This window comes from Lemur catta, chromosome 4, assembly GCF_020740605.2.
Source record: "Lemur catta isolate mLemCat1 chromosome 4, mLemCat1.pri, whole genome shotgun sequence".
Lineage (NCBI taxonomy): Eukaryota > Metazoa > Chordata > Mammalia > Primates > Lemuridae > Lemur > Lemur catta.
In genome coordinates, this window is record NC_059131.1 from 629,857 (window position 1) to 649,019 (window position 19,163).

The 19,163-nt window shown below is 59.7% G+C and overlaps 1 protein-coding gene across 3 annotated transcripts in view; it reads left to right on the forward strand.

Moving 5' to 3' along the window:
- TPO (thyroid peroxidase) overlaps positions 1–18,226 on the forward strand; it is a 34,401-nt gene extending 16,175 nt beyond the window's left edge. For 2 of the 3 annotated variants that reach the window (XM_045548958.1, XM_045548959.1), the window contains exons 6-11: positions 384–513; positions 2,514–2,720; positions 3,890–4,405; positions 6,923–7,181; positions 8,375–8,545; positions 9,737–10,675. In XM_045548958.1, coding sequence (XP_045404914.1) covers positions 384–513; positions 2,514–2,720; positions 3,890–4,405; positions 6,923–7,181; positions 8,375–8,545; positions 9,737–10,497 — 2,044 coding nt within the window. In that variant the 3' untranslated portion in view covers positions 10,498–10,675. Of the gene's footprint in view, positions 1–383; positions 514–2,513; positions 2,721–3,889; positions 4,406–6,922; positions 7,182–8,374; positions 8,546–9,736; positions 10,676–10,959; positions 11,169–12,377; positions 12,546–17,468; positions 17,601–18,122 lie in introns of those variants that run through there. The other variant, XM_045548960.1, reaches the window with a different exon arrangement.
- The last annotated feature ends 937 nt before the right edge of the window (positions 18,227–19,163 follow it).

The window sequence follows — 19,163 nt, forward strand, 5'->3', positions numbered from 1 at the left end:
GCTTACGGTGCTTTGATAAAAGGATGTGGAATACCACAATATTTCAAATTTTCTCGATGTTTGGAGCCTCAGAAGTTTCTTTCCTCCAGAGAAGTGTCCGGGACATTCTAGAAGGGCGACAGACTGGCTTTGAAGAAACAGTGGGAGAGAGCTGCAGGGAGGGGGCCGTGGGGGCGCCCAGGGGCAGCACAGCCCAGACGGACGGTGCCGGCTCGGGGTTCCCTGGGACCAGCTGAGTCCACCTGCCCCAGGGTGGGTCATCTTCAAGCCTAAGGTCTCGGGGAGGCCACTCGCTTATGTCCCCTGAGAATGGTGCTCGTCCTGGGGACTTGCCACGTCGCTCTCCTCCCGGCTCACACACCTGCGCACGTTCGTCTCCGCAGAGAACACCCCCGCTGGGGCGCCTCCCACACAGCCCTGGCGCGGTGGCTGCCCCCTGTCTATGAAGATGGCTTCAGCCAGCCCAGGGGCTGGAAGCACGGCTTCCTCCACAGCGGGTTCCCGCTGCCGCCGGTGGGTACCTCGGGCTGCCCCACGCTGGAGTGGGTCCCCACGTGCCGACACACGGCCCTGGTGCCGGCAGAAACGGACCTTTCCTGAGGTCTCGTGGACGTGCCGGCACCGCGCTGTGCTCCACCCCCGAGATCCGCACCTCCCCGGGGTGGGGTGGGGTCTCTGCGGAGGCCTAGGAGCCCCCGGGAGGCTGAAGGCAGCCAGTGGAGCAGTGTAGACTCAGCTACGCTTCATCCGACTCTCACAGCTCCGAGCTTGACGGTCGCTCCAGTACGTGCAGACAAATTCCTGTATCCTCAGGTAGGCCAGGCGCAGCCAAAGACGGTTTTTAGTTATCAACAACGAACGTGTTCATTTATGTAGAGGGGAAGAGATCACTTCACCCCCAGAGGTGAATTTCTTTGCGAGACAGTCAGACCCCATCTGCTGGTCTGTGTGGTCCCAACTTGACCATCCACTCCGATGGATAAACCAGCTCTTATCCTGTGTTTAGTAACGGAATTCTCCAGAAACAAAACAGTGGCTTGTTCACCCCAAAGAATGTTCTGGACTAGCTCCACCCACCACTCGGCAACCTTCCCAGATGGCTGTCTGGCAAGAGGACCCTGCACTCCCGGAGCTGGTGGGGACCAGGGAGTATGGCTGGAGGCTGGTGTCAGGGCACGTTGAGTTCGTGGCCTCGATTAGAGTGTCCCTCACACGAGGTGATAGCATCTCATACCTTGTGTTGGAGACTGAACCAGTTCAACTCCTGAGATTTTTTGACTCTATTATGAGGCTATGATTCTATAAACCCATATTTGCTCAGATTATATAACTATTTAGACAAATCAGAGCCCAAGTACCTTTCGATGTGGACTGTGTTAGCTTCCTACTCCCACTGCAGTGAATCACTCCAAATGTAGCAGCTTCGAGCAAAACAAACTTACCATCTTCCAGTTCTGCAGATCAAAATCTGCCGTGGGTCTCACTGGGCTGAGATCGGGGTGCTGGCAGGGCCGTGCTCCCCCCATGGCTCTGGGGAGAGCCATGTGCCTTTGCCGCTTCTAGTGGCACCCACGTGCCGTGGCCCAGGGCCCCCCCTTTAAAGCCAGTGGCCTGGCATCTTCCTGCTGCCTCCACACTCACAGCTCCCCTGGCCACAGCCGGGAAAGGGCCCCCGACCTTAAGGGCCCGTGTGATTAGACCAGACACACCCAGCAGTCCAGGGTAATCTCCCATCTCAAAGCTCTTAATGCAATCACACCTGTAAGCTCCAAGTATTAGGGCACGGACATCTTTGGGGGCCCTCTGATCCCCAAATATTCATATCTGTTCCACATGAAAACACATTCACCCCATCTCATGGACCCCCCAAATCCCACCCCATTACAGCATCAATTCGGTGTCCAAAACCCAACCCAAGCTCCCTGTCGAGATCGTCTAAGTCAGGGATGGGGAGGCTGCGGGCATGAGCCTTCCTGGACAAGATTCCTCTTCACCCGGGTCTGTGAAACCAGGAGACGGTTGTCTGTTCCTAAATCACCATGGCAAGATGGGATGAAATAACAGTAACTTCCCTCCAGAGAAAGGAAGGAATCGGGAGAAAATAGGAGTCGCTGATCCCAGACCACTTGGAAACCCAGCCAGGCAGACCCCACCAGCTTAGGAGGCCTCAGAACAACCCTCCATGGCGGGGCTCTGCCCTCCGTGCCAGGGACCGTCTCTCATCACCACAACCCTCAGAGCTCAGCACCTTCATATCCTTTTACAGATGAGGAAACTGAGGCTGAGAGCCATTAACCAACAGGCCTTCAGATCCCACGAGTCAGGGTCAGGGACCCAGGTCCCGGTGTGTCTTACCCAAAGGGCAGGTTATTCCCACCGTAACCACGGGAACAGGTCTGAGCACCCATGGTCGCGTGAGCACCACCCACGCAGAGAAATGCGTGGTCCCAGGTGTCACCTCCTGCTGCCAGGTGGCCCCCCTGCGTCCTGACCGGTGGTCTCTTCCCTCCCAGGTTCGGGAGGTGACCAGACAAGTCATCCAAGCTCCAAATGAGGCTGTTACAGAAGACGACCGGTACTCCGATCTGCTGACGGCCTGGGGACAGTATATTGACCACGACGTCGCGTTCACGCCTCAGAGCTCCAGCAGAGCCACCTTCTGGGGGGGAGTCGACTGCCAGCTGACCTGCGAGAACCAAAACCCGTGTTTCCCTATACAGGTAGTTTTTAATGTGTTTATTTTCATGATGAAATTAATACATGCCATTTAAAAGGTCAGTCAGAAAAGCATAGAATGAAACCTCCCCAGCGCCCTGGGACCCCACGGCTGGACTAGCACTCACGAACTGGACGAGGTGCTGAGGGCACCTGCTCTGCTGCTGCCGGCAGGAGCTCTGCCTCTGCCCCGCGTTCCCTTCACTGCACCAAAGTGGACGGAGCCCACCAACAGCTCTGCCCTCTCGCCCAGGGGCCAGTGTGGGGAGTCTGATCCGGGGAGCCGTGGGTGGCCCACCCTGCTGGTGGCCGCGCACTTGTCCCGGGGCCCCTGCTCTGCCTCACTGGTCTCAGTGCCCGGCCCTGTGCCTTGCTGATAGAGAAGCGTTTTACTCACCGTCACTCCTAATAGTGAGGTAACTCTGTGAGAAGACAGTGCTGTTCAGTAGGCAAGAGCCTTTGTCTGGAGTCTGTCCAACCACTATGGCCTTGTGACCTTGGGCAGGCTACTTTACCGCCCTAAATCTCAAAGGCACAAGGACAGGTGGGACACGGGTGCCCACGGGAAGGTCCAGGGCCAGCCCCGGGCATGGCCCACCCTGGGCTCACCCGTGTCAGGTGGTGTGCTGGACGGACGTGTGCGCCCTGTGATTCCCGGAGCTTGGTCACACCCAGCCTCGTGGGACTCACTTGCCACAGGAAACCTGGAAATGCGGCCAAACGTGCTTTAACTTAGCTCTCATAGCACAGATGAGCTAGGCCCGGAGATGGGTCCGGAGATGAGCTAGATCCACAGATGAGCTAGGCCCCTGCTCCACACTCCCCTACAATGGTCTCTCCGCTAAACGACGGTGCCCCCAAACCCAGTAACTCTGCCCACTGCGCTCCTAAAGGAAGCCCAGACCATTGGGAAAAAGCCGGAAAATAAACAAATGTGTGGGGATTCCAGGCAGCCAGGGCGGGTCGAGGGGGTAAGAGGTGAGGTCGGTCTGAAAGGGTCTGAGCCGGCAGGAGAGGGCTTGTAGGAGGGGACACTCCGCTCCGGGTCTGGCCTCCCCGGGGCAAGAGACCCCGTTAGAAGGCGTAGAGGGCGGGCGGCCGGACCACACCGCAGAGGTCTGGAGGGCACAGAAGGCGCTAGCCCTAGGTGACCTGGATATCCCTGTCCCCACAGCTCCCTGAGAACGCCCCAGGGGCACGCCCCGCCTGTCTGCCTTTTTACCGCTCGTCTGCCGCCTGTGGCACCGGGGACCAAGGCTCGCTCCTGGGCAACCTGTCCAGGGCAAACCCGCGGCAGCAGATGAACGGGTTGACGTCCTTCCTCGACGCCTCCACGGTGTACGGCAGCACCCCCGCCGCGGAGAGGCAGCTGCGGAACTGGACCAGCGCCGAGGGGCTGCTGCGGGTCAACGTGCGCCACCGGGACGCGGGCCGCGCCTACCTGCCCTTCGCGCCGCGCCCTGCGCCCCCGTCCTGCGCGCCAGAGCCCGGCGCCCCCGGCACGGCCCGTGCCCCCTGCTTCCTGGCCGGGGAAGGCCGCGCCAGCGAGGTCCCCTCCCTGACGGCGCTGCACACGCTGTGGCTGCGCGAGCACAACCGCCTAGCCGCGGCGTTCAAGGCCCTCAACGCGCACTGGAGCGCGGACACCGCCTACCAGGAGGCGCGCAAGGTCGTGGGCGCCCTGCATCAGGTACGCGCACGCGCGGGGCTGCGGGCCAAGCCCCGGGTGCCCTGTGGGTGCGCAGAGTCAGCCTGGGCGCACTGCACAGGCCGGCGCGGGATCGTGGGCCCCTCCTGGGGGTGAGGGCTGACCCGGTGCCGGAGGACCCTCCCGGGCCCCTTGTCCGAGCCGTCCAGCCTCTCGGGCCGGCCGGGGTTATCCAGGACGCCGCCGGCAGCAGCCACAGCAGCTCAGCCACACAGCGGTGCCATTCCAAGTGCCTCCCAGATTTTAGCTCATTTAACAGTTATCCCAACAATCTTCATTGGTGAGTGGGCACCAGTGATGCTGATATTTGTGTATTTTGGAAACAATGGAGAAAACAAAGTACTTATTCTGTGTGAGATTTCTGAATTAGCAAGTTAAACTGAGAGACTGTTTTAAATCTCTCTTCATTTACGACTACTTTAAATACTGTATCAGAGGGTTTTGAATGGGGGTTCAAGCTGGCCGTTTATTCACTGTGTGATGTGGGAGGAAATTACTTACAGCTGTAAAATACGGTTGCCGGCTTTACTGCTCTCACTGGGTTGTATGAAGGACTGAGTGGCTGTACAGACAGTTCCCGCTGCTGTGCCCCGTTGTGGGCACCTGACACCCCCCTCAGTGCGCGGTGGCCTAGGGGAAGGGGGTGCGAACCCCGTTCTACAGAGGAGGTTCAGTCTCGCCTGAGTTTGCGAAGGGCCGTGGGTGGAGCAGGCTTCTTCCCCCGCTCCCCGCTGCCTGTAGGTCCAGGCACCCAGCGGTCAGGCCAGAGAGTTCTGGGCACCCCATGGCCCCACCGCACCTGGCATTAACCCTCCTGTTGCTGGGTGCTTCCTTGAGGACACAACTCCGCAAATGCCGGTGTGTGACATGGACTCCTCACCCATGGGGGAGCCGATAGGGGACTGAAGTGCCAGTCTGGGGACGTCTGGATGGAGCCTTCGCCTCCCGCATGTGCGGCCCTCAGAGGTGAAGGGGCCACCAGGGCTGGGCCGGGTCCCTCAGCTGGAGGCAGACGCCGGGAAACAAAAACTCCCGCCACCTTGGTCCCCCAGAAGTCCCCAGTTATGTGCTTAGAAAATGCATTTTATCACTTGGAACGAATGTGTGACAAGTATATAAATGACGTTTATTATTTTTTAAACACTCTGCTTGCCTTCCTGAACTGAGAAGCCAATGTAAGACTCACATTTCCGGATAGAATTGCTCCTGCTACACTTTACTCGAGGCATATTGACCAAAATATTCCCCACAAACACCAAAACAATTTCACACTGATTTTTCTGGCTGAAAAAAAACATTGTTAAATCTAAAAGCAGAATCCTCCTACACAATTCTCCTAAGACCACGCATCAAAGAGTAATTTCAAGACCCTTTGATTGTGCGGTGATTTTCCATTGACAGAGCTCCACGCCGCACAATGTGCTCTGATTTGATCCCCACGAAGCTCCTGGAGTCAAGTGCGTTGTTGCTGTATGATAATACTGACAGGAAACTGCTCCCAGCTGCAGGTCACCCAGCCAGGGACACAGCGCCTGGGCCCAGCGAGCATCACCAGCACCTGGAAGACCCAGGTGTCCCTACTGACATGCTACCTCTGCCACCAGCCGTCCCCGTCCTGGGGGCTGGTCTGTGGCTGGCCTGGTAAACGCACCTCCTCAGTATCCACAGGAACAAACGAACAAAAAACATTTTCAAGAAGTTCAACTCGAGGCCTTCACTGCAGGGCAAGAAAACCCATTCACAGACTTCAAGTCAAACTGGCCACATGGTGCCTCCCTAGTGCCACGCCATGGGCCGGTCACGCAGGCACCTCCCAGCTCCTGACTACTCCCACGTGTTGATACGCTGTGCGTATTTACTATGTGCTGTACCCGGGTATGATATTGCATAACAGACTATGTGCACAAACCTGTGCATGTCTTTTGTTCCTGCAAAAACTCTGAATGCGGCTTTTCCACATAAGAAAACAGAGGCTCAGGAAGGCTGAATGAAGCTCTTAGTCACACAGCCAAGAAATACGGGAGCAGGATTAGAATTCAAGTTGGTCTCAATCTGGAGCCTCTGGGCCCAGGAGTCCTTGATGTGACCAGATTTCTTACTGATGTTTTCTGTCTGGGTGTCGGTGGATCGCTCCTAGGTGGGGGACGGGAAGGGGAGAAGACAGTTTGTCTTGGGAATGTTCTATGTTTCTGACGTGGTGCACCCCGCCCTGCCCAGGCCCCACCTGGAGGGTGTCCGGGCCGTCTCTGACACACTCCGTCAAGGCCCATAAATGCTGAGAGCTCCGGGCTTCCTGGGACTGGTTGGCATTCCTGTGCCGGCAGATGTGTTGGCCTGTTCCCCTGACCGGCTGGCGTGACCCCTCCTGTGACACCTCTGTGAAGCGACATCAGCCCAGGGACATCCCTTCTTCTCTGTAGCAGTGACACAACCCTCATCCTGGGCTTCGCTGAAAATCTGCCCCCGCTCGGATGCTCACCTGCCTTCCTTTCCACACAGATCATCACCTTGCGGGACTATGTCCCCAAGATCCTGGGCCCCGAGGCCTTTGAGCAGCACGTGGGTCCCTATGATGGCTACAACCCCACCGTGAACCCCACCGTGTCCAACGTGTTCTCCACGGCCGCCTTCCGCTTCGGCCACGCCGCTGTGCATCCCCTGGTGCGGCGGCTCGACGCCCACTTCCGGGAGCACCCCGACCTCCCCAGGCTGCACCTGCGGGATGCCTTCTTCAACCCCTGGAGACTCATCCAGGAAGGTGAGCGCTGCCGCCCCAGGTCTGTGGTCAGACTCTTCCTCCTCCCTGTGACCGGTCTCGCCCTGGGAGCTGGGCAGGTGCATGTGCCCTCTGTGCATCTGCGTGGGGCTGGCGCTGTCCACGTTATCAATGCTTGTGGGGAAAATAAATTTGTTCAGAGCTTTTTAAAAGGCCAAAGTGTTCATCAAAAATGTTCTCTCTCACGTTGCTGAAATTCTTCAGAATCCGCTGGATAAACTATTCCAGGTGCAGGTTCACTCTTCACCCTTATGTCTAAAACCTGGGTGTGGAAATCTCCGTTTGTTACTGTGCGCTACAAGCACTGCCATGACTGCTGTGTCTTTAGGCATCGTGCTTGTTCCGTGGCTACAGTCCACGCCATCAGCGTTAGAGGGTTAGAGGTCAGGTTACCTTCCAAAGTGAGTCGTTGGGAAGAAAACGTTCCAATTCCCTGGTGCATTTTCCAGAAGGGCTGTTCTTACGCTTCTCTGGTCCTTTCTTCCTGTTCCTTTTCCCGGTTCCATGTGTCTATCTGGAAGCTTCTAACCCCATCTCAAAAGCTGATTGACTCTGGAGTGGCGAGTGGGGGCACAGTGGCTGGCAGAGGGCTCTGTGACCCCATCTAGAGCTTGTCAGAGAGGTCAACACTCAGCCTGGCATCACTGGGCCCCACGCTGTGCTGCCCAGGTGGTGCCCTGGGGGCCCCTTGAGGCTGAGTCACATTGCACGTGACTGGGGGTCCACATGCCACCTGGGGGAAGCCCCTGAGGGGCAACTGATCCGTCTCCTGTGAGGACTTTGGGAGCTGGTGGAACAGGGGTTCCCAGGTGCCCTGACCCCCCTTAGCTGATTCTCTCCTTTTACTGTTCTGGAACTTAGAGCTCCGCAGAGGGCTCCTCTGGCTGTAGCGTTTCTGCTGCTAAAAAGCAAGATAAAACCCTCAAGTGTCTGCCAGCCTCCCTCCAGGGCCCCTTGGTTCCGAGGTCCGTCCTCCACGAGCCGCTAGATGGAGCCAGCTCAGTGGTTAGTCCACCAGCACTGGCAGGGAGGATGTTTGGGAAACTGGAATCCCATGGGGTGAATTCACAAACGTACCCAAAGACGTTTGCAAAGGATGAATGCACTGTAGGAGTGAGCTTTCCTGCCTCTCCAGGGCTCGGTGGAAGCCCCTGCCTCTGCGTGGCGTCTTCCAGGTGGGCTGGACCCGCTGGTGAGAGGCCTGCTCGCAAGCCCGGCCAAGCTGCAGGTGCAGGGGCAGCTGATGAACCAGGAGCTCACAGAAAGGCTCTTCGTGCTGCCCAACTCCAGCACCCTGGACCTGGCATCCATCAACCTGCAGAGGGGCCGCGACCACGGCCTGCCAGGTCTGGGGGCCCCTCCCATGCGCCGCCCACCTGAGTGGCCAGTTCGTTCAGGGACTGACCTAAGGGAAGATGTGTCTCAAATCCCAGCCAGCTTGTAAGCAAAGGGCTCCCAAACACTGCAGTTCCTGCCACCGAACGGCCGCCCCGCCCCCCCCCCAGACCACACAGTGGCAGAAAGAGGCCTGAGGAACAGCCAGTCCCCGGGGAGGGAGCAGGAGTCCTCTGGGCAGACAGTGACAGATCTGTCTGGTGTCCCGGGAGCTCCGGGGGTGGGTAGAATGTCCCCCCTTCTCGGCCCCAGCCCCCTGTCCTGGGGCCCAGAGGTCATTCTGCCGCCAGCTCCCCGGTCCCGCCTGGCCCCTGGCGTGAGCGACGTCTCTTCTGGGCCGGCAGCCGTGGCCTCGACCCTGCCTCCCCGGCCCCAAGGCCTCACACCGCCCTGCTCTGGGCGCCGGAGTCGTCCCCCGCGTGGCCAGCACGTAGCACCTGTCCTGGCTTCCTCAGCTGGTGCGTGCGGCTCTGCCGTCCCGTCCCCGTGTGCCCTGGAGCTCAGAGGTGCCTCCCGTGGAGTGTCGGTGCCGTCCTGGACCCCCCTCGGGGGCAGGCCCGGCTGTGACCAGGACTTCCCACAGCCGCGAGGCGAGTCCTCCAGGGCTCTCTGCAGGCCCCTTTCCACACCTTGTAGGCTTGTGCAGCACCTGCAGTTTCTCAGAGAACGTCTCACTCAGGGCTCCGCTTAGCCCAGTTACCCACGGGTCCCGCCAGCAAGCGCACTTGAACCTGCGTGCCTGCGAGGCGGGCCACGCCCCTCGGCAGGCAGGCCACGCCCCTGGCACACCACGCCACGCCCCCTGGCACGGCAGGCCACGCCCCTCGGCACAGCGGCTCTGCGGCTCTGCGGGGCGAGACTGAGCGCAGGCCGGTGATGCCTTAGCGTCCGGGACGCAGCCGTCTTGCCCTCTCTCCCAGCACGTTTAGGGACAAGCTCTTCAGCGAGAGCCCTGAGGTCTTGCCGGAACGTTCTAGCCTGGTGAAGGCCACGGGGCAGAGGGCAGTGCAGTGGCTTCTCCGTGGCTGGGGAGTCGCAGGACCCTAGCGCCGCACGTGCGGCTTTGGGTGGGCGGGAGTGCGGGGGCCGCCTGGACCCCACATCTCGGGGAGGGACAGGCCCCAGCCCTTCCTCCTCCGCAGGCTACAACGCGTGGCGGCAGTTCTGCGGGCTGCCCAGGCTGGAGACCCGCGCCCACCTGCACGCGGCCGTGGCCGACGGGGCCGTGGCCGACAAGATAATGGCCCTGTACAAGCATCCGGACAACATCGACGTCTGGCTGGGCGGCCTGGCCGAAAACTTCCTCCCCGGGGCGCGCACGGGCCCCCTGTTCGCCTGTGTCATCGGGAAGCAAATGAAGGCCCTGAGGGACGGCGACAGGTGGGTACCTGGGCCGGGTCTCTGCCGTTTCCTACCCGGGATGGCTGTCACCCGGGTTGTGCTAGGAGCAGCCGGCTCTGGGCTCAAATTCTGGCTGCAAGTTTCAACATTCGGGCAGGAGGCTCCGCCGGTCTCCTCGGCCGCGCAGCTGCCAGTTACAAAGGTCAGCGGACACAGAGCACGGAGCACAGCCCCAGTGCTTAAAAGTGAGACGACTGCTCAGTTTCCCATGTCCAACCGCACGAGGAGGCAGGCGGCTGCTAAAACAAGCTGCGTTTCCAGACCGTCTCTGACAGCGTCGCGGTGGAGACTGAGCCGCAGCTGGGGCTCCAGGCCAGACGCCCGCCAGGGCCCCGCCTGCTCCCTGTCCTTGCTCCCTGTCCTTGCTCCCTGTCCTTGCTCCCTGCCGCTCCGTGTCTGCCGCCGCCCGCGTGTGCAGGGGAAGCCCGTGCGCGTGACGAGCTGGGATTTGGGAACCACACAGACAAAAACAATGGGAAAAAGTTTTCTTTTTATTTTTTAATAATCCGCACATATCCAGTTCTCCCTCTCCCTCTCTCTGGTAGTCATTGTGCCTCACTGGGGGTGGGCAGGGCGGGGCGTTGGCTTCAGTGGGGGCAGCACCTGCTGGAACAGCTGGGGGCCCCGTCGCTCCCCGTCTCTGACACCGCTGTCCCCGCAGCCCAGTGAGGCCGCACGGCAGGTGCTCCCAGCCCATGAGGACAACGGCCCGAGAACCTCTTCTGTCCACGCGGTTCCCGCACCCGGCCGGTCGCCGGGGAGCCCTGCGTCACGCCTCCCCTGTGTGCTGGCACCTTCTACCCCCCAGCCCCCACCCCGTACTCAGTGGGGCCCCCGGCTGGGCCGACCCCCAAGGGTCGGCGAGTCCGCACGGAGCAGGCGGCGGGTGTTCAGTGCGAGCTCCGAAGGGAGTTGCCCAGGGGGTCCCCGCGCACCCCCTACGCTGCTCTCCCTCTCTCCGGAGGTTCTGGTGGGAGCACGGCCCTGTCTTCACGGAGGCGCAGAGGCGCGAGCTGCGGAAACACTCGCTGTCGAGGGTCATCTGCGACAACACCGGCCTCGCCCGGGTGCCCGTCGACGCCTTCCGCGTCGGGAAATTCCCCGAGGACTTTGAGTCCTGCGAGAACGTCCCTGGCTTGAGCCTGGACGTGTGGAGGGAGACGTTTCCTCAAGGTGACTTGCGCCTCTTCTCACACGGCATTGCAGTGCGTAGACGGCACAAGGACACAATGCACTTCCCCCTAGAAACCGGCTTTAGACCTGGGCTGTTCAGACAGAGCCCCGCGCCCTGCCGAGCGTCCTCTGGGGCCTGGCGGGTGCGGCTGCGTCCTCCTGAAGGGAGGCGGGAATCCGGGGTCTGGGGAGCGTCGCTCAGCCTGGCCCCCCAGGCAAGGACACCTGCGTGTTGCCGTGCAGGTGCTCGGGGTGAGGGGATGTGCACCCCCAGCCTGGCACCAGCCTCCGGGCTGCCGCCCCCTGCTGCCGGGTCTGTGCTGTGCGCAGGTGGGGGGCGTCCAGCGGCTCCCCGGCCTCCCCAGCTGGATCCAGGGCACCTGCCGCCCTGCGGCCGCCACAAACGCACAGCCCTACGCAGTCACCCCGTGGGGAGCAGCAGGCAAGATCACACACTTTTAACAGCAAACAGGGATCCGCGTTTGGTTCTATAGGAAAGAAGTCTCTGGGAAGACGTAGGACTTACCCAGAACTTGAAGGTTATTTGGGATTTAGTTTAACAGAGCAGATGTCCTGACTTTATTTTTGTTCTATGCTTATGATGCGGATCAAGTTACACCTCAAAAATCTCAATCGAAGTGAAACACTCTGTTGTCACGCAGGCTCCAGCTGTGTGCGTGTGAGACGGCTCCACGTAGGAGCTAAAGAGCGAGTCACGGTCCTCTTCGTGGGCAGCCCTTCCCCAGGGGCTGGGGGCCTCTCCCAAGTACTGATACATTAACACAGACACACACGCACACGTACACACAGACACACACATGTACACAGGCACACAGAGACACACAGCACACCACACATGTACACACGGACACACACACATATACACCGACACACACATACACACAGACACACACACACAGGCACACAGAGACACACCACACCACACATGTACACACAGACACACACACGTACACACAGACACACACATACACACACTACACACACACCCCTTCACACACGCTCACTCCAGCACAGGGGGACAGAGGACAAGCGAACCCCCTTCGAAGCCCGTGTCTCCGGACACAGTCAATCCAGGGTCCGGGAGGTCAGAAGGAACCGTGAGTTCTGGGGACACAGTCTGGCCATGCCCAGTGCGTGGTTTTCCTTTCTGGGGGTCTGACTGCGTTTTGACCTGTGCACGTTCCGCAGACGAGTGTGGCCTCCCGGGGAAGGTGGACAACGGGGACTTCGCGCTGTGCGAGGAGTCCGGGAGGCGCGTGCTGGCGTTCTCCTGCCACCACGGGTACCAGCTCCACGGCCCAGCACAGATCACCTGCACCCAGCGGGGGTGGGACTCCCAGCCCCCCACCTGCAAAGGTCAGTCGGTCAGCAGGTGTGTGTTTTAATGACAATCACAAAACGTCTGCATGCTTCAGACATAAATTAAGAATGAATGTCCTTGAGTCTCTGTCACCAACGTGCCTCTGAGCCGGTTGTCTGCCCAGGGTGCTCTGGGCTGGGGAGAGGGCTGTCCTCGTGGCTGGCCACATCCCAGGTGAGCATCTGTCTGGACAATGACGCATCGACACAATTGCACCAAATCGCGGCCCACAGGATTCCAGGCTTGGGGAGGGCACAGGAACCCACAGAATAAGGCCACCTCCACCACTGGGCAGGTGACTTCCAAGCCTGTGACCACAGCCTCCTCACGACCTTGGGCTCCTCTCCAGATCTCCCTCACGCTCGGGGGACAGGGAAGAAGGGGGAGGTCACTTGCCGGACACACTGAGATACGTGCCCTGAGCCCCTCCTCTCCAGGGTGTCAGCCGGGTGCCTGGGGGCCACGTGTGTCGGGCAGCAGGGCCTCGAGGCAGAGCCCAGTCCTTGGGTCCCACCTGACCGCTCTGTGAAACAGGTGACACCCCCCAAAGGGGAGGCCGCAGTGTCAGGCGGCCAGTGTATGCCAACGAGTTCAAAGACACCCAGGACAGAACCTGAATCGCCTGGGGCGGGGCGGTGGAGGAACATTCCAGCAGCAGTCACTCGGAAGGCCGGCCAGTCCTCTCGGGGCGGCCTGCAGGAGGGGTCGGCGTCAGACTCGGGGCCCAGCTGGGCCACTCGTGACCAGCGGCAGCGGTGACGTGTCTGAAGAGAGAGATGAACTCAGGCAAGAATATAGCTGGTTTGCAAGCAGAAATAAAAACAACGTCGAACTTTTTTAGTTTTTGCTCCAGCTGTGTTTGGCGTTTGGTCATGAATGATAACGGACAAGGAATAGCGTTACACAACGCCCCAGAGAACAACAGAGAGCACACTTCTCCCAGAGAACTTTCCGGAAGCCTCACGTGCCAGGAGCCCCGCCGTTGTCCATAGTTGTTATTAATCCAGCCACCACCTCTACTGTCCCAGCTTGTCCTGCTCTGGAGCTGATCCCTCGGTAGCAAGAGTCTAACAACGTGGAAGTTTCCGGGTTGCTGTGGCTTAGGGCCTGTGCACACCTGACAGGCCTGCGTCCCCCGAGGTTCCTGGTTTCCTGTGTGGCCGCAGTCGAGAAAGGCGGCGTGTGCTCCGGGTTCAGCACATTGCACACTCTCCATCCCGCGAGCCTCCCTGGGCTGTGCACGTCACTTGCACACCTGCGTCCCTTCTGCCTAAATGTGGCCATTGGTCTCAGGACTTCACAGCCCCAGGGCTCTAAGCAGGAGGCTCTGCAGGTACGAGCAGCAGGGGAGTGACACCTGCTCAGGGGCCAGCAGAGGGGACCCTGCGTGTCCCGTGGTCCGTCTGTGCAGACCCACCTGTCATGCGGTCACTCACTGCGACTGCCCAGCCCGGCCTCTGAAATGTGGCGTGTCCTTCGGCTTCCTCAACTGTACAAATGTCATCACAATCATTCCCTATTCCTGACATTTTTTCACCCCCCATCCTCTCCCTGTCCTTTTTCTTCCTTGATTTTTCATTCCAAAATCAGCAGCTCCCTAACGCCAAGATCAGCTGCACTAAGGACCATTTCTAGCCAATCTGGGTGCTCCCCAGGGCACCAGGGCCCATGCCCAGAGGGAGCACCTGGGGTGGGCTCAGCGGGCCGCAGAGGCAGCGTCACCTGGGAGCCTGTTAGACCCGCAGCGCTCGGGCCCAACCCAGCCCCAGAGCAGAACCGGCACTCCACCGGAGCCCCGTCAGTGAGCGCATCAGGGCCCGGGACCCACCTTGGGCCCAGTGTAACTGCGCCTGCCCACTTCGAGCCCTCGTGCCTGGGCCTGCTCAGTGGCTCCTTAATCTGCCGCCCCAAATGCTCGGCCTCCGCACGCGTCCGTGCTTCCAAACGTAAAATGGGGACGGGAATAAAGTGTCACTCATTGGTGTTCCGATTTAAATTACGTGATTAATACGCAGTGCAAAGAACAAGGTGCAGACCTGTTGTTAACAGTTGGTGCTTGAAAGCCATGGCCAAGGCTGGGACCCACGCTGGGGACCTTTGCGCTGCACAGACGAGGGGTCTGTCCGCTGACCTGGATACTGTCTGTGACCTGCCACTAAGTACAGATGCAAGTGACGGCGTATTGAGTATATTGAGAATCATTTAGATTTTTAAAAGCAGTGAAACGTATTTATGTGTCATGTTAGTGCTGTGTCTTCAGGAACCCGAGGGCCTTGCAGTGCTGGGACCGGGGACAGTCGCTGCCACGGCAGAGTGGGACAGGCAGACAGAGCGAGATTATTCACTTTCCGTCTGTGCAACTCTCCGGTTTTTGACTTATTACATCTGTAGTTAAAATACAATACCTTAAAAAGAAACAAATGACAAAAAGCTCAGTGAGGAAAAGCCCCAGGGATAAATGCACTCATTTACGTACACAAATATTGTTGCCGTGTCTGCTCCCTGCACTAGAAGTTTCTAAATCAAGAATTGCAAGAAAAAAAAATAGACCCAGTATAGCATCATGGGAAACTTCACTTCCGTGCAAAGCTGATGTGAACACACGTGTTCAGGCTGATCCTCGATGAAATGCGTTTATCAACGCGCCCACAGCTTCAGAGAGGAAGCGACAGGCCTCACTGAATTTTTAATACAAACGTCAAGTGAGATTTGCTGCTCTTTTCTCTGTTCAAACCTACTTATCCTCTAAAATCCATCCACATAAAAACCTGATTAAAAAAAAAAACAAAGCTAGCAAATGAATTGTAATAAAGTCTCATTTGAGAGCTTTGAAGTTGTGAATTCCAAGTAGATAAAAAGCTTGAGTCTGCGGCCTTTTATAGCAGCTGCTACCAAGAGGTTATGCAGTGAATGAATGTGAATAACTGTTTTGTGTCACTGTGGAAAGTGAGGTTTGCAGCCAACACAGATTTGCTTAGAGACCTCCAGAGTGTGAAGGGCAAGTTTCCGTTGTTTTGAGCCACCGGTGGGTGGTGATTGCCGCGGCAGCCGCAGGACGCTCTCCGGGGGATGAGTCTCAGCTCCAGGGCCGGGGTGAGGTGGACGAGCTCGGAGGGAACCTCCAGGAAGGGACGTGTCAGCAAACGTGAGCAGCCGTCGTGCCAGAACCACTACGACCAGGGACTGCCACTCGGGCCCCGAGGGCCTCCTCTCACGTCCCAGGGCATGAGGAAGAGGAGAGCTGCAGCCTTCATGGGTGATGACGTAGCTCTTCCCCGTGACAGTGACAGCACCACTGTCCAGGGCAGGCTGCAGACTCCTCCCCCCAGCTCAGCTCCAGCTTCCGGTTCACACTGTGCCCACGTGGGCTGGTGCCGGGCCCAGTTTCATCTAAGAAAGATGTTGCCTGTTAAAGGCCATGACACGGTTAACCATGAACAAGGCATGTCAGTAGCGGCCGTGACGTGAGGAGATTGACAACAGCTGACACTCACACGGCTCCAACTCCCCCAAGTGCCCTCGCCTGTTATTCACTCTCACGTGTGCTGCCATCGCCACGGTGACGTGTGAGCTGTGACGTCCCCACCCTGCCGGCAGCCCCTTCTCCCGCACTTGTCCTCAGCTGTCACTCGGCCTTCACAACCCCACAGCCAAACCCTCTGCACCTGCGGGGGCCGGTGGGGGGCCTGGGCTGCAGACCCTCCCTCAGGAGCAGGAACCCCGGGAACGCAGCCCCCTGGGAGCACGAGCTGTGGGCAGCAGACCCGCCCCACCCGCCTGCGAGGCCCATGAGTGTCACCCGCACGGGTCACAGAGGCTGCTCGTGTCCACACGTGCCCTGGGTCCCTGGTGGCCGGAGTCTGGGGCTGAGTCCTGCTTTTGTCCTGAGACCCTGGGCGAGTCCCCCCCTCCGACTCGGGGTGCAGGGGCACCAGGGTCCCGTGGTGGGGGGCAAAGCCCACCTAAAGGAGCGGCACACGGGGTTTCATGGGGACGCTGTGTTTATAGAACACGTGTTCAGTGATGTGCAGCCTGGTTTCTTTGACACTCTGCTGCTGGTTTCCTGGAACTGGCCAGAAAATAATCATTGCCTGAAGAAAAGGCTGCGTAGTAAGTTATTTGGAAACACGAGCCTCAGAATCAAGTAGCAGGTCAGAGGTTTCAGGTGTCAGGAGGCCAGGGACGGTGGCGGGATCCTCACCTGAGCACGGGGCGGAGCCGCCTCAGCACACCTGGGCTGCATCAGCTGCGCCAGGACGGGAAATCGAGTCACAGCTGGGCCCAGGCAGCCTCAGAGGCAAACTCCACGGGATCCCGACAGGCGCTGCGAGGAGGGGCGGAGTGAGGAGCCCTCGTTCTGGCCCTGAGAGCACCTGCCGCCCCTTCCCTCCGCCTCCTCCCTGCGGCCTCCAGCCCTCCGCGCCGCTGCAGCCGGACCCCCACCCTCCCTCCGGGCTGCCCGGGCTCCTGGGCGGGCCCTGGCACCCCAGGTCTGCGGGGACCCCCAGGGGGGACCGCGGAGACCCTGAGGGCGGAGCTGCTTCCCGGCGTGCGCTGGCGCGGAGTGAGGTCGGTGGAGCCCAGCGAGGCCCAGGGCTTGTCTGGAGTTGGGCAGGAAAAGCAGGTGCCGCCCTCGGGGTCAGAGCCCGGCCGCAGATGGGGCCAGTGACGGCGACGCGGGAGGCCGAGGGAGGACGCAGGGCAGGGGGGAGGACGGCGGCTGGCCCGAGAGCGCGGGAAGGTTCTTGGCAGCAGAGCTGCCCTGGGGCGGCAGGGCCGGTGCTTTGCGGCTGTTGCGTCCCCGCTCTCTGTGGACAGGGCGGCCGGACGAGGGCCTGGTCCCCGGCGGGGGCTCCCCGCACAGACGGGGGCTGCCGGGCCCCCAGCCCCCCTCACTGGCCGCCCCGGCCTTGCTGCAGATGTGGACGAGTGTGCGGACCCCGCGCGGCGCCCCTGCCACCCCTCCGCGCACTGCAGGAACACCAAGGGCGGCTTCCGGTGCGTCTGCGCCGACCCCTACGTGCTGGGGGACGACGGAAGGAGCTGCATAGGTGAGTCCCTCCCTCCCAGTGTCCATGGCGATTTTGGGGACATGGAACAGAATGCGCTCCAGCTCGTCACCTGTCAGTGACCGTCCCGACTGGGCGGGAAGAGACGGTGCCCAAGATGCCCCCGCTGGGGTGACGCAGGCCGCGATGCACTTGGGGCGTCCTCTGACGGGGTGCACCAGCAGAACAGAGTCCCAGGTGCCGTCCCCACGGCGCACGCCGTCCTCCGTCCCGGCTGGGCTCTCCGTCCCCACCTTCCCCACCGCGTAGCCGGGTCTGCCGTGTGCTGGGCACGGTCCAAACATGCATCTGCGAATCCGCGGTGTGTGGCCTCTCTGGGGAAGCAGCGTTTTAATCTCCACTTTACAGAAGAGGACACTGGAGAACAGAGAGGTTGAGCAACATGCTCAGGGTCGCACAGCCACTCAGTGGACCCAGACAGGGCAGTGCAGGTGTGTCCCCGAGTCAGGCAGGGCGAGGCCCTCGCAGGCTCCACTAACCAGGTGTCTCTCGTCTGTGCCCCAGACTCCGGGCGGCTCCCACGGGCGTCCTGGGTGTCCATCGCGCTGGGCGCCCTGCTGGTCGGCGGCGTGGCGGGTCTCTCCTCGGTGGCCGTCTGCCGGTGGTAAGTCCCACTCCCCAACTGCCACCCAGACACGCGGTTTCCTGTCCCGTGGGCGCGGCTGGTAGTGAAGTGGCTTCATTTTCTTGAAGCTCGTATAGATTATTGTGTCTCCAAACATTGATTTAAGAGCTATTTGCACCGTGTGTTAGCCTTTCCAGCTCTTTCTTTAGGCTTTTTTTTTTTTTTTTTTTTTTTGAGACAGAGTCTTACTCTGTTGCCCGGGCTAGAGTGAGTGCTGTGGCGTCAGCCCAGCTCACAGCAACCTCAAACTCCTGGGCTCAAGGGATCCTCCTGCCTCAGCCTCCCGAGCAGCTGGGACTACAGGCATGCGCCACCATGCCCGGCTAATTTTTTCTGTATATATTTTTAGCTGTCCGTATAATCTCTCTCTATTTTTAGTAGAGATGGGGTCTCGCTCTTGCTCAGGCTGGTCTCGAACTCCTGAGCTCAAACGATCCTCCCGCCTTGGCCTCCCAGAGCTCTGGGATTACAGGCGTGAGTCACCGTGCCCGGGTCTTTAGGCTTTAAATGGTGAAGCAGAATGAGCATCGTGCCCCTCCGGTGCTGCCAGGCGTCTGCGGTTGGAGATCAGTCGCGTGCTCTGTGAGCATTGAATGATCCCACGGGAATATTCCCTCGCTAAGAATACAGATTCTTATGTGGGTTTCTCAGAGAAAAAGGTCATTTGTGGATAATAAAGTCTATTCTTCAGCCGCACCCTCCCTAAAGACAGAAATTGAAAGTTGAACTTTTAAGTTAAAACCACTGGCACCACCATTGCAATGTCCACCCGCGGAGTCTGAGCTCTGCAGGGGGGGGGCCTCACTCGCGTCCCATGGGGGGGTCCCCTGTGGGGTCCTCTCCCAGCCCCGCTGCGGCAAGCCCCAGTGTGTACAGGATTCAGAACCTTGTGTGTGTACAAGATTCAGAACCTTGAGGGA